This window comes from Nomascus leucogenys, chromosome 8 (assembly GCF_006542625.1).
Source record: "Nomascus leucogenys isolate Asia chromosome 8, Asia_NLE_v1, whole genome shotgun sequence".
NCBI classification, from domain to species: Eukaryota; Metazoa; Chordata; class Mammalia; order Primates; family Hylobatidae; genus Nomascus; species Nomascus leucogenys.
Window position 1 is genome coordinate 81,803,053 of NC_044388.1, and position 23,108 is coordinate 81,826,160.

Below are 23,108 nucleotides of genomic sequence, written 5' to 3' on the forward strand. Positions count from 1 at the left end.
ACCTAAAAGTTTTAAAAAGTTACCTATATTAAATATATTAATGATAGAAAAAAAAGAGAACCAACTTGGTAGTTAGCAAAACATAAGTTATATCCAAAAAAATATGCTTTTAGTAGTGTGATGGGACAGAAGCCCAATCATAGTAAATGGATCAAAAAGTGAATATCAGCAATAGAGCTTTAGGGTTTGCGAACCACTGATGTAAGAAAGTGGGTCATGAAAGTGGAGTCAGCAGAAACAGTGCTAATCCGGCTTGTAGTTAAGGGAGAATTGTACCCTTTTCCTGTCCTGCTCTCCTGTCCCCGACCATGGTTATTGAAGGTGGGAGGATACATACCATAAATGTTTATGGGACAGGTGATACCTCATTTAAAATCTGCTGTCTATTATTTATCAGAAATTCCACTTGAGCTTTATTTCTTTCATTTCGTCATCTTAGCAACCCTGTAAAATAGGTATCTTCACTTCCATTTCACAGATAGGGTTGTTGGGGCTTAGAAAATGATAACCCCAAATAAAGGCCTCAGAAGCAAAGTTTCTCCTTGACCTTCTCCTGCCCCCTGTCTCTTGCCCCTCATTCTTCCCCTAAGCAATCCATAGAAACTATAATTCCTCTTTCTCAAGGCAGGTTATAGAAACTAGAACCTTTCTTCCTCAAAGCCAACCAAAAAACCCAAAATATTACTCTAACCTTCTTTTCTATGTAGACCTGGCTATAAAGAAATTCTCTGATCTACGTTGTTTGATGGTAGGTCATAAGACTGCCATTCCCATACCTGGGAAGAAGGAATGCTGCACGAAGAGGTTAAGAAGAATCTGGACAGACAGGCCTTGCTGGGTTTCCCCACTCAGTCTATTCTCATTAAGTCGTATACCCTTTTGAAGCAATAATGGTTCTACATGGCTTTCCATGCTTCAACAAACCCAAGTGTAAAAATGGATAGTTTTCCCTGTATCTTTGCATCTTCATTTGGAAGGCTCCTGTGTCACATAAAACTTGGATTAAATAAATTTGTTATGCTTTTCAAAAAACAAAAAAAAGATGGATTTTGTAATTAGATTTAAAATTAGGCCAAGCAACTAGTTTTCCTACAAATTAGATTTTTAAAGCAACACACTTGGGTTAGTCCTTGTTTTTGACCTAACGCCCCTTCTTTAAATACCTTCTTATATCGGGGACCATATGATAATTTTATGGTATCTGTTTCAGTTTTTTTTTTTTTTCATTTTTGAGACAGAGTCTCACTCTGTCGCCCAGGCTGGAGTGCAGTGGTGCAATCTCAGCTCCCTGAAACCTCTGCCTCCCGGGTTCAAGCTAGTCTTGTGCCTCAGCTATCTGAGTAGCTGGGATTACAGTCATGCACCACCATGCCCAGCTAATTTTTGTATTTTTAGTAGAGATGGGGTTTTGTCATACTGGCCAGGCTGGTCTTGAACTCCTGGCCTCAAATGATCCACCTGCCTTGGCCCCACAAAGTGCTGGGATCACAAGCGTGAGCCACTGCACCCAGCTTTTTTTCCCCCCATTTTTATAAATGATTTTTTTTTTTCATTTTTTGTTTTTGTTTTTGTTTTAAGAGATGGGAGTCTCACCCTGTCTCCCAGTCTGGAGTATAGTGTCAAGATCATAGCTCACTGCAGCCTTGAACTCCTAGGCTCCAGGTATCCTTTTGCCTCAGCCTCCCGAGTAGCTGGGGCTATGGGTGCGCCACCATGCCTGGCTAATTAAAACAGTTTTTTAGAGATGAGGGTCTCATGCCCAGGCCACTGTTGAACTCCTGACCTCAAGTGATCCACCTGCCTCAGCCTCCTGAGTAGCTGGGATTACAGGTATGAGCCATGTGCTTGGGTCATTTTTATAAATTGATATGAAACTTTTTCAGTTAAAATTCTGGTAATTTATTTTTATCTCTTAAGTGAAAATGTACCTTGACTTTTTTATTTTTTAACAGTTTAAAACATATGCAGTAGAAATTATCTGTTAATATATAAATGGAAATTACATTTTTTTTCATATTGGCATTTATCTACAAATATTAAAGGATGAGATAAGGTAATACAATCTTAGGTTTAACAAATATGGTGTATATTCAAGTAATACTTGACCACCTTATCTAAATTGTACATAATATTGGAACTAGCATATGAATTTGATTTTAATTATTAGTTCACAAGCCTGGGATAATTAGATATTATTTTGCATCTGTAACTGTAATCATTTCTTGTAATTTTTGTGAAGGTGTATTGTACTTAATAGATTTTACTTTTGGAAACATGACTGTTGAAATTAGCTTAGCTTTGTTTATTTACTGTTTGACTTTGTAGGTATTTTTGTTTTGCAGAAGAACACTGTTTCAGTTTAGGAGGCTCTTCAAGAGTGAAAGCTTCTGATGATTTTTTCCCTCATAGGAAGAAATACTGGAAAGAAAATGTTAGTATAATGCAGTTGTTGTAAACAGCTTATGACTTGATTTTGATTTAGAAACCTATACTGACCAGGTATTAAGGATTGTATAAATAATTAAAGCTGTGGTCTTTTCATATGAAAGTTGATAGATAATTTTTTTGTCTTGAGTCTTATTTGGTGACTTTCTATTCATGTAATTCATCATGTGTGAATGAGGTTGTTGAACAAACTGAACACATGAGCTATAGCGAGTATTTTTTTTTTTTATTATACTCAAGTTCTAGGGTACATGTGCACAACATGCAGGTTTGATACATAGGTATACATGTGCCATGTTGGTTTGCTGCGCCCATCAACTCATCATTTACATTAGGTATTTCTCCTAATGCTGTCCCTCCCTGAGCCCCCCACCCTGTCGACAGGCCCCAGTATGTGATGTTCCCTGCCCTGTGTCCAAGTGATCTCATTGTTTAGTTCCCACCTATGAGTGAGAACATGCGGTGTTTGGTTTTCTGTCCTTGTGATAGTTTATAGCAAGTAGTTTTACAGTACAGATCTTTCCATTACATTTTATTGTTTAAAGAAAACAAAATTTGTTTTTCTGTTAGGAATAAGAAAAAAATGGTTTTTACATAGGTTCTTAGGGTACACTTGGAGTACACTTACAGGCCACTGCTGCAAAGTCTACGTTTTATTGTGCTGAATCTGCATTCTATCAGATACCCATGGAAAGACCTCAGTATATGCTTTGCACTCTGCTTTGCTCCCCTTTTCCAATTTCCTATTGCAAATCATTTTGATTAATACAGAAAACAGCATTTAAATATCTACATGAAGAATTGACCCACTAGTGTCAGCCAACCTCTGCTTTGTCAGTTCATAGTTAAGTATTTTATCATTTCAAAAATAAAGTGCATTTTCTTTTTCTTTTTCTTTTTTTTTTTTGAGATGGAGTCTAACTTTGTCACCCAGGTTGGAGTGCAGTGGCACGATCTCAGCTCACTGCAACCTCCGCCTCCCAGGTTCAAGTGATTCTCCTGCCTCAGCCTCCCGAGTAGCTGGGATTACAGGTGCCTGCCACCACACCCAGTTAGTTTTTTGTATTTTTAGTAGTTAGTTTTACCATATTGGTCAGGCTGGTCTTGAACTCCTGACCTCAAGTGATCCACCTGCCTCAGCCTCCCAAAGTGCTGGGATTACAGGCGTGAGCCACTGCACCTGGTCGCATTTTCAAAAGAATGAATTTAAGAATAATAAAATTAAAATAGGCCCACTTTTAAATTGTGGTCCATTTTAAAATTTGTAATTCAAGTTTTTTGTTGTTAACAACAACAAAAAAGTATAAATCAGATAATAGCACTCTTTGGCTGAAAATCCTTCAATGGCTTCCCAGTAGATTCAGAATAGAATGCAAACCCCTTGTCGGCCTTTAAGAACCTTTATGACCTTTGTGGTTCCTGCCTCGTCTCTGCTGCTTGGCTCCAACAATTCAGGCCGTACATTTGGGCCATATTATCTTCTTTCTGCTTCTTGGTTGCACTGAGCTTTTCCTCATCTCAAGGCCCCTGCTCTTGGCCTCCTCACTTTCTGAGACACTCTTCCCACAGACCTTGCTTGCCTGGCTGCTGTCTCAGTTCAAATCACTTCCTGGGAGATGCTTTCCCTGAACACTGTTAACTAAAGAGGCAGCTTCTACCCCCGGGCACCCTATCCCATTTTCCTTGTTTATTTTTTCTTGGCAATGTTAATTCTTGGAAGCTTTTTTTTTTGTTTATTTGTTTGCTTATTTATTATTTGTCTTTCCTCATTAGCATACATTTTCTATAAGGGCAGAGGCTTTTCCCATTTTGTTTTTTGCTAAAGTCTCAGTGCCTGGAACAATGTTGGCCATAGTACATACTTATTGAGCATTAAATATTCTTAAGTAAATGAATGAATCAGTTGAATCAAATGGACACACCATCAATTCAATAGTATGAATAGTCAAAGAGTATGAATACAGTGTACTCATACTGTTTGTCATTTTGATTAAGTCATAGTTGTTAAAGAGTTTAATGCTCAGGTTTTTTTTTTTCTTTCAACTAGCCATGTACATCTTCATGTGATCAGCCAGGATTTTGATTCTCCTTGCCTTAAAAACAAAAAACATTGGAATTCTTTCAATACAGAATACTTCCTAGAATCACAAGGTAAACAGTGTTCCTTGGTTTTCACATTTGTTTCATTTTCTGAGCTGTTCTTATATTTGATTTGGTTGTTTCCCTGAATAACAACCTGACCTCAAAAACCTACCTACAACTTTGTGTTCCCTATAAAGCGAGCCCTATGAAAAGAAACTGGATTATTTGGATTGTAGTATTATTGCCACTTTGCTGTGAGTTGTCTTCTTGGGGGACCTAGGAAGCTATTATGTCAGGGTCAGTGTTTTATTGTGACAACAGGGGACTTAAAGGCTGCTGTGAGAATTAGTGGAGTTCATGGATAAGAAAGCTGTGGACAATTCCTTGTCTCTTCTGCCATCAGTTGGGTGGGAGCTTCGGGGCTGCCTCCTGTCAGGAGTGGTGAATTAGCAGGGGGAAGGCTGTGTATATGTAGAAGAAAGCATTTCCTGGTGTGTAAGAGCTTAAGCATTGCTGGGGTGTTCACAATGGCAGCTGGCATTTACCAAGGGCCAACCAGAGGTAAAGCACTGTGATGAGCTCTTGACAGAGTAACATGGATTGCCTAGAGTGTGTCCTGAAGGAGTGTATTATTTCAAAGGTGGGTTGCTTATATTTATAATCTGATTAAGCTCATTTTGCCTGAGGGAAGTCTAAACTAAGCTTATGGAGCTTTAGAACACCTGGCCTGGCATACTGATTGGAGTCATGTTTTTTATTTATTTATTTTTTTTTGGTATCTCATATTAGTTTTCCAGATTAGCTGGGATTTGACTTTTCTTCCTTGTCTGCAGCTGTGATCGAGATGGTACAAGAGGCTGGTAGAGTGACTGTCCGAGATGGGATGCCTGAGCTCTTGAAGCTGCCCCTTCGTTGTCATGAGTGCCAGCAGCTGCTGCCTTCCATTCCTCAGCTGAAAGAACATCTCAAGAAGCACTGGACACAGTGATTCCGCAGAGCCTGAGCTGCTGCTGCGGTGTGGTCCACTGGAGCAAACTGCTGGCATCTATTCTGGGTTGCTTGTGAACTTCTACTCATTTCCTAAATTAAAACATGCAGCTTTTTCACAAAGTTTATTCTATTATTGAGTGACCACAATGTAGAGTGGCTCGAAGGAGTTCAGGATTAGGAATTTGGGTTTGTCATAGATGTATTCTCTGGTGAGGGTGGCTGGGATATACCTGACCCACCATCTTCAGAAGGACCCTTGTCAGGTCTGACCAATGGGACCAAAGCTACGTTCACACTGACCTAATGCAGAGTATGGAAGCAGTGGGCTGGTTGTAAATTTCTGTTTCTTAGATTTATCCTCTGCCTCTGTAGGCATGGACACCCTTTAATCCGAGTACCTAGAGTGGCCTCTTGTTTATCCTAGAGATACTGATGGGTCTTGTTTTCTGTTAGTCTGTTTTGTAATATTCTTTTCCCTTTCTTCATGGGGAGGCTTAGTTTGTCCAGTCCTTCCATGCCCTTCTATCCCAGATTACCTAAATGTTCCCTTCTCAGGGAACTGTCTCATCAGTTCTTCACTGTGAGAAAAGAGGCTAGATGATGGTTTGGGGTTGGAGTTTTCTTCTAATATCAAGGGTTCCTGGCTGTGAGGAAACAGCCATATGTTCGTCATGATTCAGCTGTGAAGTCTTCTTGGACCTGTTGTCTGAAAATAAAGTTAATTTGTTTGAGGCATCTCTCTTAAGTAGGTGGGAACTACTGAAATTCAGCTGACAATCACAGCATGGGTTTTGATGCATGAAAAGGTGGTTGGTGAATGAAAAAGTTGTGTAGAGCCACTACTTTATTTTTCCCTGAGAATAAATTTGGATAAAACAGTTGTATTCAGTTGTTTTTTGGGATAATATTAGAACTAAAGGTGAAGGGAAAACTAAAAAGTTGTTTTTGATCAAATTGTGGATATCTTTGAGGATGTGACTTTTCACTCAAGTTGTGAGAAAAAAAGGAAACACCCTTAACAAAAGCTTCTTCTGGAGAGAAAAAGCCACAGTCCATAGAGACATTTGACCTCAATGTCTTTCACAAACAAACAAGATGCCACAGTGGTTACTTAGCATAGGTATAGTAATAATTATATAATTAGTGATCATAGCAGCTCACATTTGTCTGACTCCTGTGTGTCCTGCATTATGCTAAACACTTGACTCAAAGGATCTTATTGAATTCTCACTGTACATAACTCTATGAGGTTATGTGCTGTTGTTATGCCCCTTTAATGGATGAGGATCTAATATTCTATAATGGGTCCTGGGCACCATCCAAAGTTGGTATTGATTCTGATGCATCAACTCATTATTTTTCCTATCAGTTGCACAGTATAAATGCAAGACTAACAGCAGAAGCCACAGAACCCAGGGGCTTTGGACCTGTGCTGATCAAAAGCTTTCTGTGGCATTTCATTGATTTCCCTGAGATCAGCCAGTTCCTTTAGCCCTTTTTGTCCATCTCTCACTACCCAACATCTTTCATCTCTTTTCTCTGCTCCTTCTGCACTCCAGGATTGTAATCCTTACGTCATTAGTCCATCCATCCATAGTTCTATCTGGCTTGATGCTGGACCTTTGGGCCTGCTTGATTGTCTGCTTCCACTCCTGAGGTGATTGTCTACAGACACGGTGGCTCCTGGAGGTTCTTCCCCAACCCAGCTGCAGAGGGCATGTGGCTTCATAGCCTTTTATTTGCAGTCATCAGGTACCAGGCACAGAAACTCTTGAAAATTGTCTCGGCACGGTGGCTCACACCTGTAATCCCAGCACTTTGGGAGGCCGAGGTGGGCAGATCACGAGGTCAGGAGATCGAGACCATCCTGGCTAACACAGTGAAACGCTGTCTCTACTAAAAATACAAAAAAAAAAAAAAAAAAAAAAAAAAAAAAAAAAAAAAAAATTAGCTGGGCATGGTGGCAGGCGCCTGTAGTCCCAGCTACTCAGGAGGCTGAGGCAGGAGAATGGTGTGAACCCAGGAGGCGGAGCTTGCAGTGAGCCAAGATCACGCTACTGCGCTCCAGCCTGGGGACAGAGTGAGACCCCATCTCAAAAACAACAACAACAAAAAAAACAACAAAACAAAAAAATCATGGGCATATTAGTTAAGAACAGGCTCTGGATTCAGACCTGGGTCCCAATCCTGGCTCTGCTACTCACAGCTAAGGGATCTTGGGCAAGTTACTTATTTTCTCTGAACTTTGGAATTCACGTATGTAAACGGGCATAACAGAGTTGAGTTATAAGGATTAAATAATCTATGTAAAGGGTTTAGCATAGTATCTGGCACAGAGAAGGACTCAATAAATGGTAACTGGAAGCCTCTGCTTTTATCTCAGTGGAGGCTGGAAAGGAGGAATTCACCTGATCCATGCCTCTGTCTGCATCTGAAGCCTTACTGCCCCTGGAAACTTTCTAAATACGTACTCCATGGACTCCTTAGATCAGAATTACTGGTTTCCCTTTAAAAAAATGTAAGCACTTGGGCTTTACCAAATAATTACTGAGTCACAATCCTACAGGCCTAAGAATCTTCATTTTAAACTATTCAGGGTGAACTTTATTGATGTTTGAGAACCACAATGTAAATGAACCTTTGGCTTCAAAGCACCTTGCATTTCTGAAGCTTATGGATTTAGCTGTGCCCTGCCAGGATACAAATAGCATTTTCTGGTTAGCTGCCTGGGCCTGTCATAGGTCTGCCTTCCCTCTGCTGTCTCAAGGTTATTTCAGAGTCTGGGGAGACCTCCAGCATTAGCTGAAGGGGAGTCCCTCATTACAGGGATCTGCCCTTCCTTTCTTCAGGAGTTTGGCAGAGCTCCTTTGGCCCCAGGTTCTTAGGAGCCAGGTCTGGAGATGACTTCCCCTCAGTGGCTCCCATTCCCTCTTCATGCCCAGAGATCAGTCCAGTGGCTTGTTCTGGGACATGTAATGAACACTGCCAGCCTTAGGCTCAAGAGCGTAAGTATTTTTCCTTCTCTGGGCCTGTCTCTGAGATACCCAGGTACAAATGATCCTTGTAGGGACCAGATCATACTTGAGATGGTCATTAAGGATGTCTTTAGATTCAGGGATATTTTCTAAAGCCTGGCATCTGATAGTCACACAGACTGGACATGGCTGGATATCAGAGATTCAGGACTCATCTGTCAGTGTTGGCCTAAATGCTTCCCTCTGCTTCCAACAACTCCAAACTGGAGGGAGACTTTCGCAGGGCTCTGAAGATTCTACCATAGACTAATTTTTAAAAATGTGATGAAAGCCGTGAAACCTCTTCAGCATAATTAATATTTACACATTTTGTATATGTTATCAGGGAATTTATGGAACCACTGAAGCGTTTCCATAGGGTCTGTAGACCCCAGTTTAAGAATCTCAAGAGAAAACGGTCATCACCATGCGTCTGGGATATATGGGAGGGGTCTCAGGTCACTGTGGAGGACTGGCGCCCACCACCATGCCTGGCTAATTTTTGTATTTTTAATAGAGATGAGGTTTCACCATGTTGGCCAAGCTGGTCTCAAACTCCTGAGCTCAAGTGATCTTCCCACCTCGGCCTCCCAAAGTGCTGGGATTACAGGCGTGAGCCACTGCGTCAGGCTTTTTCTTTTTTTAAAAAATATTTTACCAACCAAGAATAAGCATTGTAGTTCTGGCAGCCACAAGTTGAAAGCTGACACAACCCACTGCCCCACCCCCAACTTGTACTGTTTGACATTTATTGGAGGAAAAAAACTATCATTTATTCACATTGAAGAATTAGTTACTGGCCAAAGACCTTTCGAAGAATCTTCTCCAGAAACTGTAGGAGGTCCTCTTAGAATGCTAGTTGGAGTTGCCAGGGTCCAGAGGCACCTCCATGTCCTGGGTCACCAGACCACCAGCCTTTGCGGCTCTTTCTAGAGCGACATTCTGGAGGTAGGAAGCTGGGCCCAGGGCAGAGGAGGGGGCATCTGGGGATGTCTGAAGAGCCAGTTGAGCAGCTGAATCACAAGCGTTCTCTAGGTTACAAATACATTGCTCAGAGACTAGGAACTGGAAACTTGCTTTCGAGAACCCATAAAGTGGAAGATGTTCATGACAAAGCAAGAGGGTCAATAGGTCAAATACTGAAATGTGTTCCCTCCAGCTGGCCAGGCATTCGGAAAGAGACCCAGGATGTGGGAGGGAGGCCCCAATAGGTATCTGAATCCCCCACATCCCCGCAGTAGCTCAAAGCCTCTATGTCCCCTTTATGTGAATGAGAAAAGGCACCCCCTGCAAGCAGAAGCTTTTAGCTCACACTCACTTGAGACTGAGGGGCACATAGGGTGCAACTGTACAATCTTACTGTGTGGGGTCCCTGTTTCTCATGAGGTTCTCTAGGAAAGGTAGTTTTTTTGGTTCTCCATCATGTACCCAACGAAATTAAAAGAATATGGAACAAAACAGCCTTGCAATAAAATTTTGTTGAGTGAATGATGCCTGTGTCAATACACTTGGAATGGATGTAGAAAAGAGAACTTTTTCTGTTACATCTGAATTTGATTGGCAAGCGTGTTGTCCCGTAAGTCTGCATCTTTGCCCTTAGAAACAGTTTTTATTTTATTTTTATTTTTTTTTAAAAAAACCCTTCTTTTCACAGGTGTTGATCTTTAATTTTTTTTATTTAAACATTTTTTCTTGCCTTCTTCATTTTTCCTTCATATGACTTTGGAAACATTCTGATAAACATCTTACTGCCATTGTTTATGGGAAAAAAGTATATCTTACAGGTTAGAATTAGTGGAACATAAGCATGTTAATATTTTTCCACAGACTCTTCCAAATCTTTGCTAACAAAGCAAGTGATTAGGGAAGTTGGGGTTTTCCGTATCTTTTGTATGAATGGTCTATTTTCGGGGCTTGCCATGTTTGGCCACCAGATGGCAGCATTTGAACAATAAATTTTTAATTGTCTTTTACAAGCCAAAGCTGTTTTTGAAGCCATTTTATGTATCTTATGTTTCAGAATCAATGCTTCAAAATAAAATATATAAGGGGCTTTTAAAATAAGACTGATGTGTGTTTAACGTATCTCCTAATTAAGATAGAAGTTTGAAGGAAACCCAGTGTGTGGGTCAAAATACAAAACATACACGATTGACTGGGAGGCTGTTTGGCTGAGAGGTGAAATAGACTCTAAAGTTGGCTGGAAGCTGGGCGCGATGGTTTACACCTATAATCCCGGCACTTTGAGAGGCTGAGGCTGGCGGATCATTTGAGGTCAGGAGTTCGAGAACAGCCTAGCCCCTAGCCAACATGGCAAAACCCTGTCTCCACCAAAAATACAAAAATTAGCCAGGTGTGGTGGCATGCGCCTGTAATCTCAGCTACTTGGCAGGCTGAGGCACGAGAATCGCTTCAACCCAGGAGGCATAGATTGCTGTGAGCTGAGATCGCGCCACTGCACTCCAGCCTGGGTGACAGATCAAGACTCTGTCTCAACAAACAAACCCCCAAAAAACATTCTTTCTATCAAAAAAAAATAATAATAAGTTGGCTAGAGCCAAGGTTGAAGCCTGATTCTGGCACTCATGAAATGGGTCTTGGGACATGTCAATGCATGGTAGGCATTGAAAATATGCTGGCAAATTTTCTTAATTTGACCCCAAGTTAGTGACTGTTGTTCTCATCACAAGAATACCTGGGAGTAGCACTGGAAGCAGACACTTCTTTTGGGCATATTCTTCAAAAATGGCATCATTTTTACGTCTACAGTTGCTAAGTCGCTAGTCGTCAGATATTAGAGGAAGCACTGTCAAAGCAGGATGGTTCATATACAGAGAAGGTGAAGGGCTGTGTCTGCATTTTCCATGGGCCAGCTTCCCCGCAAACCTTTTGATAGAAGAACCTAGCTTCATCTGTCTTCCAGCTCTTGCAAGCCTTCTGTCTTTTAAGCAGGCAGAATAAAAGCTCCAATGCCAAATAGTACCAGAATATTAAAATTGAAAAGGACTTTATATACCAGGGGTCCTGACGTTTTGAGGGAGTCATAGATCCAAAATTTGGTGAAGATAATAGCCCCTTTCCCATATGTTTTGCATGTAATTTCAAGGGAAGCACACCCCAAAAATCAATAATCCATGGATTTTCTAGGGCAGATCTTCTCAGCTGGTGTGTGTGTGGTGTGTGTGTGTGTGTGTGTGTGTGTATCCCCTAGATTCTAATTATTTTGAACCAACTGGCATTCCTTTTTTCCAAACTACACACAGAAAGTCACTCTGCTACCACTGGGCATCTAATCTCTCCAGTGCTTTGGGGCAAAGTTTAATCTCTTGCCTGGAGAATCTATCAGAACTCTTTATTCTAGTAGCCTCTGATGTTCCATTGAGGGATTTGAAACAGAAGTGACTTATAATATCAGCAACCAACTTATGTCCTAATTAAACATCAAGAGTGCTTGCATTCCCGAATTCATGCTGGGAGAGAATATACTAAAACGTTAATTAGCGGTCCTCTCTTGGTGGTAAGAATGTGGGTAATTTAAATTGTGTTATATTGTTGTGCATGCTTCTAAATTAGCTACAGTGAATACATATTTGGGAGTGTGAAAAAAGCCTCAAATTTTATTTTTAAAAAGTGATAGGTCGCAAAGGAATGTAATCAACATTCAATTATTTATATTAATAGCTGATAAAACAAAAAAGTGGCTAATTTTTTTTTTACAGATAATGCCAGTTCCATTCCAGTATTCCATGGCCCTCCAGAGACAGGCATCCTGCAAGGCCAGATTTCAAGACCGAATTTGCTTGAGTCTGAGAATGACACACGTGAAGGTAATTCATTTGATCTGATGGATCCGATATTCCTAACACTAGATCTAGAAAAATAGTGGCTTTTTCTCTGTTTGCCCCTAACCTCAATGTCGCGAGACACCAACTACATTTTAGTTATTCAAAATTGCTGTCCATAGCAACTTTGTCTGTACTTACAAATGCCTTTCACCACCCATTGAGATCCCACAATTTCCCTTGCAAATTATGTTGATATGAAATGTTACATTAGGTTTCCAAATACTGAACCACCTTGAATTCTGGGGGTGAATCCTCTTGGTTCCCTAGGGCTTCTCTTTCAGTATTGACTTTGACTCTGAAACATTCATGATGGGATGGGTTTGGGGAATAAGATTTATAGATTGATTTATGTATTTGGCCTGGTCCCCAGATTTTAACAAAAGTATCAGGAAAAGGGGAAGAAAAGACGGAAAATGAGAAGAATGGTTAGAATTTTGGCTTGTTGGATCAGTTCCCAGAACATCCCTTGTGTTAAAGAAATCAAGTAATGGGAGAAGTGGAAAGAAAACAGGAAAGTTAGTGAAGCTAAACCAATCTACATAGTGAAGACAGAAGGCGGAGAAGGACTGAAAAAGATATGTGGGGTAAATATTTGGGGCAGACTTTGAGGCATCTGGGAGGTGGGAGCTTTGGAGTGCTCTGGGAGATTTGGGGAAAAGAAGGGGATTTGAAGAAGGGTTGGTCTCTCTAGGTATAAATGAGTCCCTTTTAATATATTTTTGAGAGATACAAACAAAGATTACATACTTGATTAATTTTTTTTTCTTTTTTTGGTAGAGACAGGGTCTCGCCATGTTGCTCAGGCTGATCTTGAACTCCTGGCCTCAAGGGATCCTCCCATCAGCCTTCCAAAGTGTTGGGATTATAGGCATGAGCCACTGCACCTGGCCTTTTTGGCCACATGTTGACTTCTGTTGTTCCTGTTCCAATTTCTCATTTCTTGCATTTTGTATTTCTTCTTTTTTTCTTGATAACATTTGCTAGATGTTTGCTTATAAAATGCTATTTTTTAGAAAAGTAGTTCTTCTTTATAACTCTTATTTTTGCCTTTCTTTTCTTTTGCTTTTAAAAAAACTTTTGAGTCAAATACAAAGTTCATATACTTTAATATTAAGAATTTTCTTTGGCTAGGTATGGTGAATTACGCCTGTAATCCCAGCACTTTGGGAGGCTGAAGCAGGCAGATTGCTTGAGCCCAGGAGTTCAAGATCAGCCTGGGAAACATGGTGAGACTCTGTCTCTAAAAAAAAAGTTAAAAAATTAGCTGGGTGTGGTGGCACACACCTGTAGTCCCAGCTACTCGGGAGGCTGAGGTGAGGATCGCTTGAGTCTGGGAGGTCAAGGCTACAGTGAGCCATGGTCATGCCACTGCACTCCAGCTTGGGTGACAAGCTGGAGTCTCTTTTGGGTCTCAAAAAGAAAAAAAAAGAATTTTGTTTTTATGATGAAATAAATTTTTAAAAATAATGAAAATATTTATGGCTATAAATTGAATGTTGGGTTGGACCTGAGATTTACAGAGACTGCCTTGGCTGTTGATAAGAAGAAAATACTTACTCTAGTTTCAAGACCTGAACCATCAAGTTTTCTTGTTTCCATCAGAGAAGTCACACGTCAGGATGCTTAAGTGTTTGACCGTAGGATAAGGCTTTGTTCCTTGTATATTTCACAATGTGTTTTTCTTTTTTCTTTTTTTGAGATGGGTTCTAACTCCGTCACCTAGGTTGGAGTGCAGTGGCATGATTATAACTCACTGCAGCCTTGAACTCCTGGGTTCAAGTGATCCTCCCATCTTAGCCCACAAATATTGTTTCTTCCTATTTTGTTATACATGAGTAACCTTCTACCCCCGACCACAAAAACACAGGATCTGCCGTTAGTCTTTTATACTTCAGCATGATTTTACAGATCACTGTTATCTTTTCCAGACAGGAATTTGCATTTCAATTCTTTTTGTACAACAAAAAGCTTCGTCCTCAATTGAAGGATTTTTAATTTTAATGAAGTCCAATTTCTACATTTTGTCTTTTATAAATTGTGTTTTGGTGTTGTAAAGTCATTGCTAAACTCAAGGTCACCTAGATTTTCTCCTATATTATCTTCTAGGAGTTTTATACTTTTAAGTTTTATATTTATGTCTGTGATCCATTATGTCTATGAGTTAATTTTTGTGAAAGGAGTAAGATCATTATTTAGATTCATTTCCGTGAATGTCCAGTTGAAGCATTTTTAAGCATTACCAGATGGGGAATTTTTTTTTTTAGTGAGAAAAGACATTTATTTTCTTATGTAAAACATATATTGTATATAACAGTAATAATGACATAAGCTGATTTATAAAGAAGGCAGAAATAAACAATATTCAGAATAAAAACCTGATAGCAGTAGAAATTTAAAAATTGAAAACTTTTTTTTTTTTGAGATGAAGTCTTGCTCTTGTCCCCCAGGCTGGAGTGTGATGGCACGATCTGGGCTAACTGCAACCTCCGCCTCCCAGGTTCAAGCGATTCTCCTGCCTCAGCCCCCCGAGTAGCTGGGATTACAGGCACCTGCCACCATGCCTGGCTAATTTTTGTATACACACACACACACACACACACACACACATATAAATATACATACATATATATACACATATATGTATACACATACATATATATACACATATATGTATACACATACATATACACATACACACACATATATATATACATTTATTATACTTTAAGTTCTAGGGTACATGTGTACAACGTGCAGGTTTGTTACATAGGTATACATGTGCCAAGTTGGTTTGCTGCACCCATTAACTCGTCATTTACATTAGGTATTTCTCCTAATGCTATCCCTCCCCCAGCCCCCACCCCAACCCATGACAGGCTGTGGTGTGTGATGTTCCCTGCCCTGTGTCCAAGTGTTCTCATTGTTCAGTTCCCACCTATGAGTGAGAACATGTGATGTTTGGTTTTTCTGTCCCTGTGATAGTTTGCTCAGAATGATGGTTTCCAGCTTCATCCATGTCCTTGCAAAGGACATAAACTCATCCTTTTTTATGGCTGCATAGTACTCCATGGTGTATCTGTGCCACATTTTCTTAATCCACTCTATCATTGATGGACATTTGGGTTGGTTCCAAGTCTTTGCTATTGTGAAGAGTCCTGCAATAAACATATGTGTGCATGTGTCTTTATAGTAGCATGATTTATAATCCTTTGGGTATATACCCAGTAATAGGATCGCTGGGTCAAATGGTATTTCTAGTTCTAGATCCTTGAGGAATCACCACACTGTCTTCCACAATGGTTGAACTAGTTTACACTCCCACCAACAGTGTAAAAGCATTCCTATTTCTCCACATCCTCTCCAGCATCTGTTGTTTCCTGACTTTTTAATGATCGCCATTCTAACTGGTGTGAGATGGTATCTCATTGCGGTTTTGATTTGCATTTCTCTGATGACCAGTGATGATGAGCATTTTTTCATGTGTCTGTTGGCTGCATAAATGTTTTCCTTTGAGAAGTGTCTATTCATATCCTTTGCCCACTTTTTGATGGGGTTGTTTTTTTCTTCTAAATTTGTTTAAGTTCTCTGTAGATTCTGGATATTAGCCCTTTGTCAGATGAGTAGATTGCAAAAATTTTCTCCCATTCTGTAGGTTGCCTGTTCATTCTGATGGTAGTTTCTTTTGCTGTGCAGAAGCTCTTTAGTTTAATTAGATCCCATTTGTCAATTTTGGCTTTTGTTGCCATTGCTTTTGGTGTTTTAGTCATGAAGTCCTTGCCTATGCCTATGTCCTTAATGGTATTGCCTAGGTTTTCTTCTAGGGTTTTTATAGTTTTTAGGTCTTACATGTAAGTCTTTAATCCATCTTGAATTAATTTTTGTATAAGGTATAAGGAAGGGATCCAGTTTCAGCTTTCTACATATGGCTAGCCAGTTTTCCCAGCACCATTTATTAAATAGGGAATCCATTCCCCATTTCTTGTTTTTGTCAGGTTTGTCAAAGATCAGATGGTTGTAGATGTGTGGTGTTGTTTCTGAAGCCTCTGTTCTGTTCCATTAGTCTATATCTCTGTTTTGGTACCAGGACCATGATGTTTTGGTTACTGTAGCCTTGTAGTATAGTTTGAAGTCAGGTAGCGTGATGCCTCCAGCTTTGTTCCCTTTGCTTAGGATTGTCTTGGCAATGCAGGCTCTTTTTTGGTTCCATATGAACTTTAAAGTAGTTTTTCCCAATTCTGTGAAGAAAGTCATTGGTAGCTTGATGGGGATGGCATTGAATCTATAAATTACCTTGGGCAGTATGGCCATTTTCATGATATTGATTCTTCCTACCCATGAGCATGGAATGTTCTTCCATTTGTTTGTGTCCTCTTTTCTTTAATTGAGTGGTGGTTTGTGGTTCTCCTTGAAGAGGTCCTTCGCATCCCTTGTAAGTTGGATTCCTAGGTATTTTATTCTCTTTGTAGCAATTGTGAATGGGAGTTCACTCATGATTTGGTTCTCTGTTTGTCTGTGATTGGTGTATAAGAATGCTTGTGATTTTTGCACATTGATTTTGTATCCTAAGACTTTGCTGAACTTGCTTATCAGCCTAAGGAGATTTTGGGCTGAGATAATGGGGTTTTCTAAATATACAATCATGTCATCTGCAAACAGGGACAATTTGACTTTCTCTTTTCCTAATTGAATACGCTTTATTTCTTTTTCTTGCCTGATTGCCCTGGCCAGAACTTCCAACACTGTGTTGAATAGGAGTGGTGAGAGAGGGCATCCCTGTCTTGTGCCAGTTTTCAAAGGGAATGCTTCCAGTTTTTGCCCATTCAGTATGATATTGGCTGTGGTTTTGTCATACATAGCTCTTATTATTTTGAGATACATTCCATCAATACCTAGTTTATTGAGAGTTTTTAGCATGAAGGGCTGTTGAATTTTGTCAAAGGACTTTTCTGCATCTATTGAGACAATCATGTGGTTTTTGTCGTTGGTTCTGTTTATGTGATGGATTTTGTTTATTGATTTGCATATGTTGAACCAGCCTGGCATCCCAGGGATGAAGCCAATTTGATTGTGGTGGATAAGCTTTTTGATGTGCTGCTGGATTCGGTTTGCTAGTATTGAGGATTTTTGCATCGATGTTCGTCAGGGATATTGGTCTAAAATTCTCTTTTTTTGTGGTGTCTCTGCCAGGCTTTGGTATCAGGATGATGCTGACTTCATAAAATGAGTTAGGGAGGATTCCCTCTTTTTCTGTTGATTGGAATAGTTTCAAAAGGAATGGTATCAGCTCCTCTTTGTACCACTGGTAGAATTTGGCTATGAATCTGTCTGGTCCTGGACTTTTTTGGTTGGTAGGCTATTGATTATTGCCTCAATTTCAGAGCCTGTTATTGGTCTATTCAGAGATTCCACTTCTTCCTGGTTTAGTCTTGGGAGGGTGTACATGTCCAGGAATTTATCCATTTCTTCTAGATTTTCTAGTTTATTTGCATAGAGGTGTTTATAGTATTCTCTGATGGTAGTTTGTATTTCTGTGGGATTGGTGGTGATATCCCCTTTATCATTTTTTATTGCATCTATTTGATTCTTCTCTCTTTTCTTCTTTATTAGTCTTGCTAGCGGTCTGTCAATTTTGTTGATCTTTTCAAAAAACCAGCTCCTGGATTCATTGATTTTTTGAAGGGTTTTTTGTGTCTCTATCTCCTTCAATTCTGCTCTGATCTTAGTTATTTCTTGCCTTCTGCTAGCTTTTGAATGTGTTTGCTCTTGCTTCTCTAGTTCTTTGAATCGTGATGTTAGGGTATTGATTTTAGATCTTTCCTGCTTTCTCTTGTGGGCATTTAGTGCTATAAATTTCCCTCTACACACTGCTTTGAATGTGTCCCAGAGATTCTGGTACGTTGTGTCTTTGTCCTCATTGGTTTCAAAGAACATCTTTGTTTCCACCTTCATTTCATTATTTGCCCAGTGGTCATTCAGAAGCAGGTTATTCAGTTTCCATGTAGTTGAGCGGTTTTGAGTGAGTTTCTTAATCCTGAGTTCTGGTTTGATTTCACTGTGGTCTGAGAGACAGTTTGTTATAATTTCTGTTCTTTTACGTTTGCTGAGGAGTGCTTTACTTCCAACTATGTAGTCAATTTTGGAACAGGTGTGGTGTGGTGCTGAAAAGAATGTGTATTCTGTTGATTTGGGGTGGAGAATTCTGTAGATGTCTATTAGGTCTGCTTGGTGCAGAACTGAGTTCAATTCCCAGATATCCTTGTTAACCTCTGTCTCGTTGATCTGTCTAATGTTGACAGTGGGGTGTTAAAGTCTCCCATTATTATTGTGTGGGAGTCTAAGACTCTTTGTAGGTCTCTAAGGAATTGCTTTATGAATCTGGGTGCTCCTGTATTGGGTACATATATATTTAGGATAGTTAGCTCTTCTTCTTGAATTGATCCCTTTACCATTATGTAATGGCCTTCTTTGTCTCTTTTGATCTTTGTTGGTTTAAAGTCTGTTTTATCAGAGACTAGGATTGCAACCCCTGCCTTTTTTTGTTTTCTATTTGCTTGGTCGATCTTCCTCCATCCCTTAATTTTGAGCCTATGTGTGTCTCTGCACATGCGATGGGTTTCCTGAATACAGCACACTGATGGGTCTTGACTCTTTATCCAATTTGCCAGTCTGTGTCTTTTAATTGGAGCATTTAGCCCATTTACATTCAAGGTTAATGTTGTTATGTGTGAATTTGATCCTGTCATTATGATGTTAGCTGGTTATTTTGCCTGTTAGTTAATTCAGTTTCTTCCTAGCATCGATGGTCTTTACAATTTGGCATGTTTTTGCAGTGGCTGGTACCGTTGTTCCTTTGCATGTTTAGTGCTTCCTTCAGGGGCTCTTGTAAGGCAGGCCTGGTGGTAACAAAATCTCTCAGCATTTGCTTGTCTGTAAAGGATATTATTTCTCCTTCACTTATGAAGTTTAGTTTGGCTGGATATGACATTCTGGGCTGAAAATTTTTTTTTTTTTTTTTTTTTTTGAGACGGAGTCTCGCTCTGTCGCCCAGGCTGGAGTGCAGTGGCGCAATCTCAGCTCACTGCAAGCTCCGCCTCCCAGGTTCACGCCATTCTCCTGCCTCAGCCTCTCCGAGTAGCTGGGACTACAGGCGCCCGCCACCACGCCCGGCTAATTTTTTTTGTATTTTTGGTAGAGACAGGGTTTCACCGTGGTCTCGATCTCCTGACCTCGTGATCCACCCGCCTCGGCCTCCCAAAGTGCTGGGATTACAAGCGTGAGCCACTGCGCCCGGCCCTGAAAATTCTTTTAAGAATGTTGAATACTGGCCCCCACTCTCTTCTGGTTTGTAGAGTTTCTGCCGAGAGATCCGCTGTTAGTCTGATGGGCTTCCCTTTGTGGGTAACCTGACCTTTCTCTCTGGCTGCCCTTAGCATTTTTTCCTTCATTTCAACTTTGGTGAATGTGACAATTATATGTCTTGGAGTTGCTCTTCTCAAGGAGTGTCTTTGTTGTGTTCTCTGTATTTCCTGAATTTGAATGTTGGCCTACCTTGCTAGGTTGGGGAAGTTCTCCTGGATAATATCCCAAAGAGTGTTTTCCAACTTGGTTCCATTCTCCCCATCACTTTCAGGTACACCAATCAGATGTAGATTTGGTCTTTTCACATAGTCCCATATTTCTTGGAGACTTTGTTTGTTTCTTTTTACTCTTTTTTCTCTAAATTTCTCTTCTTGCTTCATTTCATTCATTTGATGTTCAGTCACTGATACCCTTTCTTCCACTTGATCGAATCGGCTACTGAATCTTGTGCGCATATCACGTAGTTCTTGTGCCATGGTTTTCAGCTCCATCAGGTCATTTAAGGTCTTCTCTACACTGGTTATTCTAGTTAGCCATTCGTCTAATCTTTTTTCAAGGTTTTTAGCTTTCTTGCAATGGGTTCGAACATCCTCTTTGAACTTGGAGAAGTTTGTTATTACTGACCTTCTGAAGCCTACTTCTGTCAACTCGTGAAAGTCATTCTCTGTCCAGCTTTGTTCTGTTGCTGGCAAGGAGCTGTGATCCTTTGGAGGAGTATAGGCGCTCTGGTTTTTAGAATTTTCAGCTTTTCTTCTCTGGTTTCTCCCCATCTTTGTGGTTTTATCTACCTTTGGTCTTTGATGTCGATGACCTACAGATGGGGTTTTGGTGTGGATGTCCTTTTTGTCGATGTCGATGCTGTTCCTTTCTGTTTGTTAGTTTTCCTTCTAACAGTCAGGTCCCTCAGCTGCAGGTCTGTTGGAATTTGCTGGAGGTCCACTCCAGACCCTATTTGCTTGGGTATCACCAGCGGAGGCTGCGGAACAGCAAATATTACAGAAGAGCAAATATTGATGCCTTATCCTTCCTCTGGAAGCTTTGTCCCAGAGGGGCACCTGCCTGTATGAAGTGTCAGTCAGCCCCTACTGGGAGGTGTCTCCCAGTTAGGCTACACGGGGGTCAGGGACCCACTTGAGGCAGTCTGTCTGTTCTCAGAGCTCAAACGCCACGTTGGGAGAACCACTGCTCTCCAGAGCCGTCAGACAGGGACGTTTAAGTCTGCAGAAGTTTCTGCTGCCTTTTGTTCAGCTATGTCCTGCCCCCCAGAAGTGGAGTCAACAGAGGCAGCAGGCCTTGCTGAGCTGCGGTGGGCTCCACCCAGTTCGAGCTTCCCCAGCAGCTTTACCTACTCAAGCCTCAGCAATGGCGGATGCCCCTCCCCCTGCCAGGCTGCTGCCTTGCAGGTCGATCTCAGACTGCTGCACTAGCAGTGAGCAAGGCTCCGTGGGTGTGGGACCCTCCGAGCCAGGCACAGGATATAATCTCCTGGTGTGCCATTTGCTAAGACCGTTGGAAAAGTGCAGTATTTAGTCGGGAGTGTCCCATTTTTCCAGGCACAGTCTGTCATGGCTTCCCTTGGCTAGGAAAGGGAAATCCCCTGACCCCTTGGGCTTCCTGGGTGAGGCGATGCCCCGCCCTGCTTTGGCTCACCCTCCGTGGGCTGCACCCACTGTCCAACCAGTCCCAGTGAGATGAACCAGGTACCTCAGTTGGAAATGCAGAAATCACCCATCTTCTGCACTGATCATGCTGGGAGCTGCAGACTGGAGCTGTTCCTATTCGGCCATCTTGGAACCAAGCGGAAATTTTTCATATAAAGTGTTTTCTCCTCTCCCAATGTCCCATGTCCCTAATAATGAGAATTTGTGATTACAATAATTTTAAGAGAAAAGAATACAGTTGCTAGCAGAAAGTCATGCAAATTAGGGAGACTGGAGTGTGAGACCTCCTCCCTCCTCCAGCTGTTTTTCTTCCACTGACAGCTGGTAGCAGGGTGGGGTTACAGGAGCCTCTGCCTTCTCTGGGCTGGATGTGTCAAACCTGTCTAATTCCAAGGAAATCATCAGCAGAGGCCCCCTACTTCCTGCCTGTGTCTGTCTGCCAGTATGCAGACACCATGGGATAGGAGAAGTGCTCAAAGAACTGTGCATTTGCTTTGGTATCTTAATCCCAAATCCACTTCAAGATTTGGGGAAAAATGAACAACCTCCAGTGTTGTGTGAAAAGTCGATTCTTTGTGGAAAGCATGATTGAATTTTCACAATTGGAGAACTCGTCACAGTGTGTGATCTGCCCAGAGGCACTCTCCAAAACACCAAAAATTCTCCAGGAATGTTTTCATCTTTTTGAAACTCCAGTTTGCATTTCCAGGAGCCAGGCTGACCTGTGTGCATAGTGTTCTGTAAAGGCAGTTTGTTTTTTCAGTTAAAGGTGGTGGGAGGAACACTGGAGTGGTGTCCACTGTTGAGAAAGAGATGGGAACTCATTCCTGAAGGGAAGATGGGGATAGAGAGCATTAGGCTGCCCAGGCATGTGGGCAAGCAGTGAGAATAGGAGTCTTTGGGGACAAAAGTAAGTCCTGTGCTAGCTTTGCCAAGAGAAATATCAACTCATCTCTTTAAAATGAGATCCCTCCCACCCCTTACCTGGGGCCTGGAAAATGTGGTCTGCTAGGTATGGAGACACCAAATAAACTGTACTGAGGCTCCCTGTGTGTCAGTAACTACCCCTGGCAAATGCCAAAATGCCTCACTTTGCTCTTGGAATTTACAACTCAAGGTGTTTGTGTCACAGGCCAAGATGGGAGAGGAGGATCTGGCCATCAGAGGATAGAATGCTTCCCACATGCCAAGGCGCCTCCTCTTGTATTCACGCACAGCATTTTCCTGAAACTGGTTACTGAGTCTGGAATTTCTGTTAACGTTCAAAGGCAAATGAGAATTACCAAGCTGAGAGGAGGGCTGGGGGTATGCTATTTTCCTTTAGTCCCTTTCATAAAAGCCCCTGTGCTGTCCAGCTGCCTCTCTTTCCAGAAGGTGGTGGTCCAGTTTTAATTATGTTAACAGAGGGTATACAGTTAAAAAACGACTTACTCCATCAAAATCTCTTCCACTACCTAGAGCACAGAGACCAGCAGATTTGGCTGTTTGAATCCTCCCTGCCCTGCATGGCTTTTCTGAACCTCGGATCCTTCGCCTTAAACTCAGGGGTTAAAACGCTAAGAATTAAGCGAAATAAAGTATCTAAAGTGAGCACGGAGCCTGGCCTAGAGGGTTGAGTTTCCTCCCCCTCCCGGATAAGGGAAGCGGTGATGAGGCCAGGTGGAGCCCGAGGGCCTTCCTCGGAGGCGGTGCGGGCAACAGGTGAGGGCTGC

At 41.3% G+C, this 23,108-nt stretch overlaps 1 protein-coding gene across 4 annotated transcripts in view; it reads left to right on the forward strand.

Moving 5' to 3' along the window:
- APTX (aprataxin) overlaps nucleotides 1-6,401 on the forward strand; it is a 30,672-nt gene extending 24,271 nt beyond the window's left edge. For 3 of the 4 annotated variants that reach the window (XM_003263429.3, XM_003263434.3, XM_030817588.1), the window contains 2 exons: nucleotides 4,493-4,596; nucleotides 5,361-6,401. In XM_003263429.3, the coding sequence (XP_003263477.2) occupies nucleotides 4,493-4,596; nucleotides 5,361-5,515 (259 nt within the window). In that variant the 3' untranslated portion in view covers nucleotides 5,516-6,401. The remainder of the gene's footprint in view (nucleotides 1-4,492; nucleotides 4,597-5,360) is intronic. The other variant, XM_030817589.1, reaches the window with a different exon arrangement.
- Nucleotides 6,402-23,108: the final 16,707 nt, after the last annotated feature.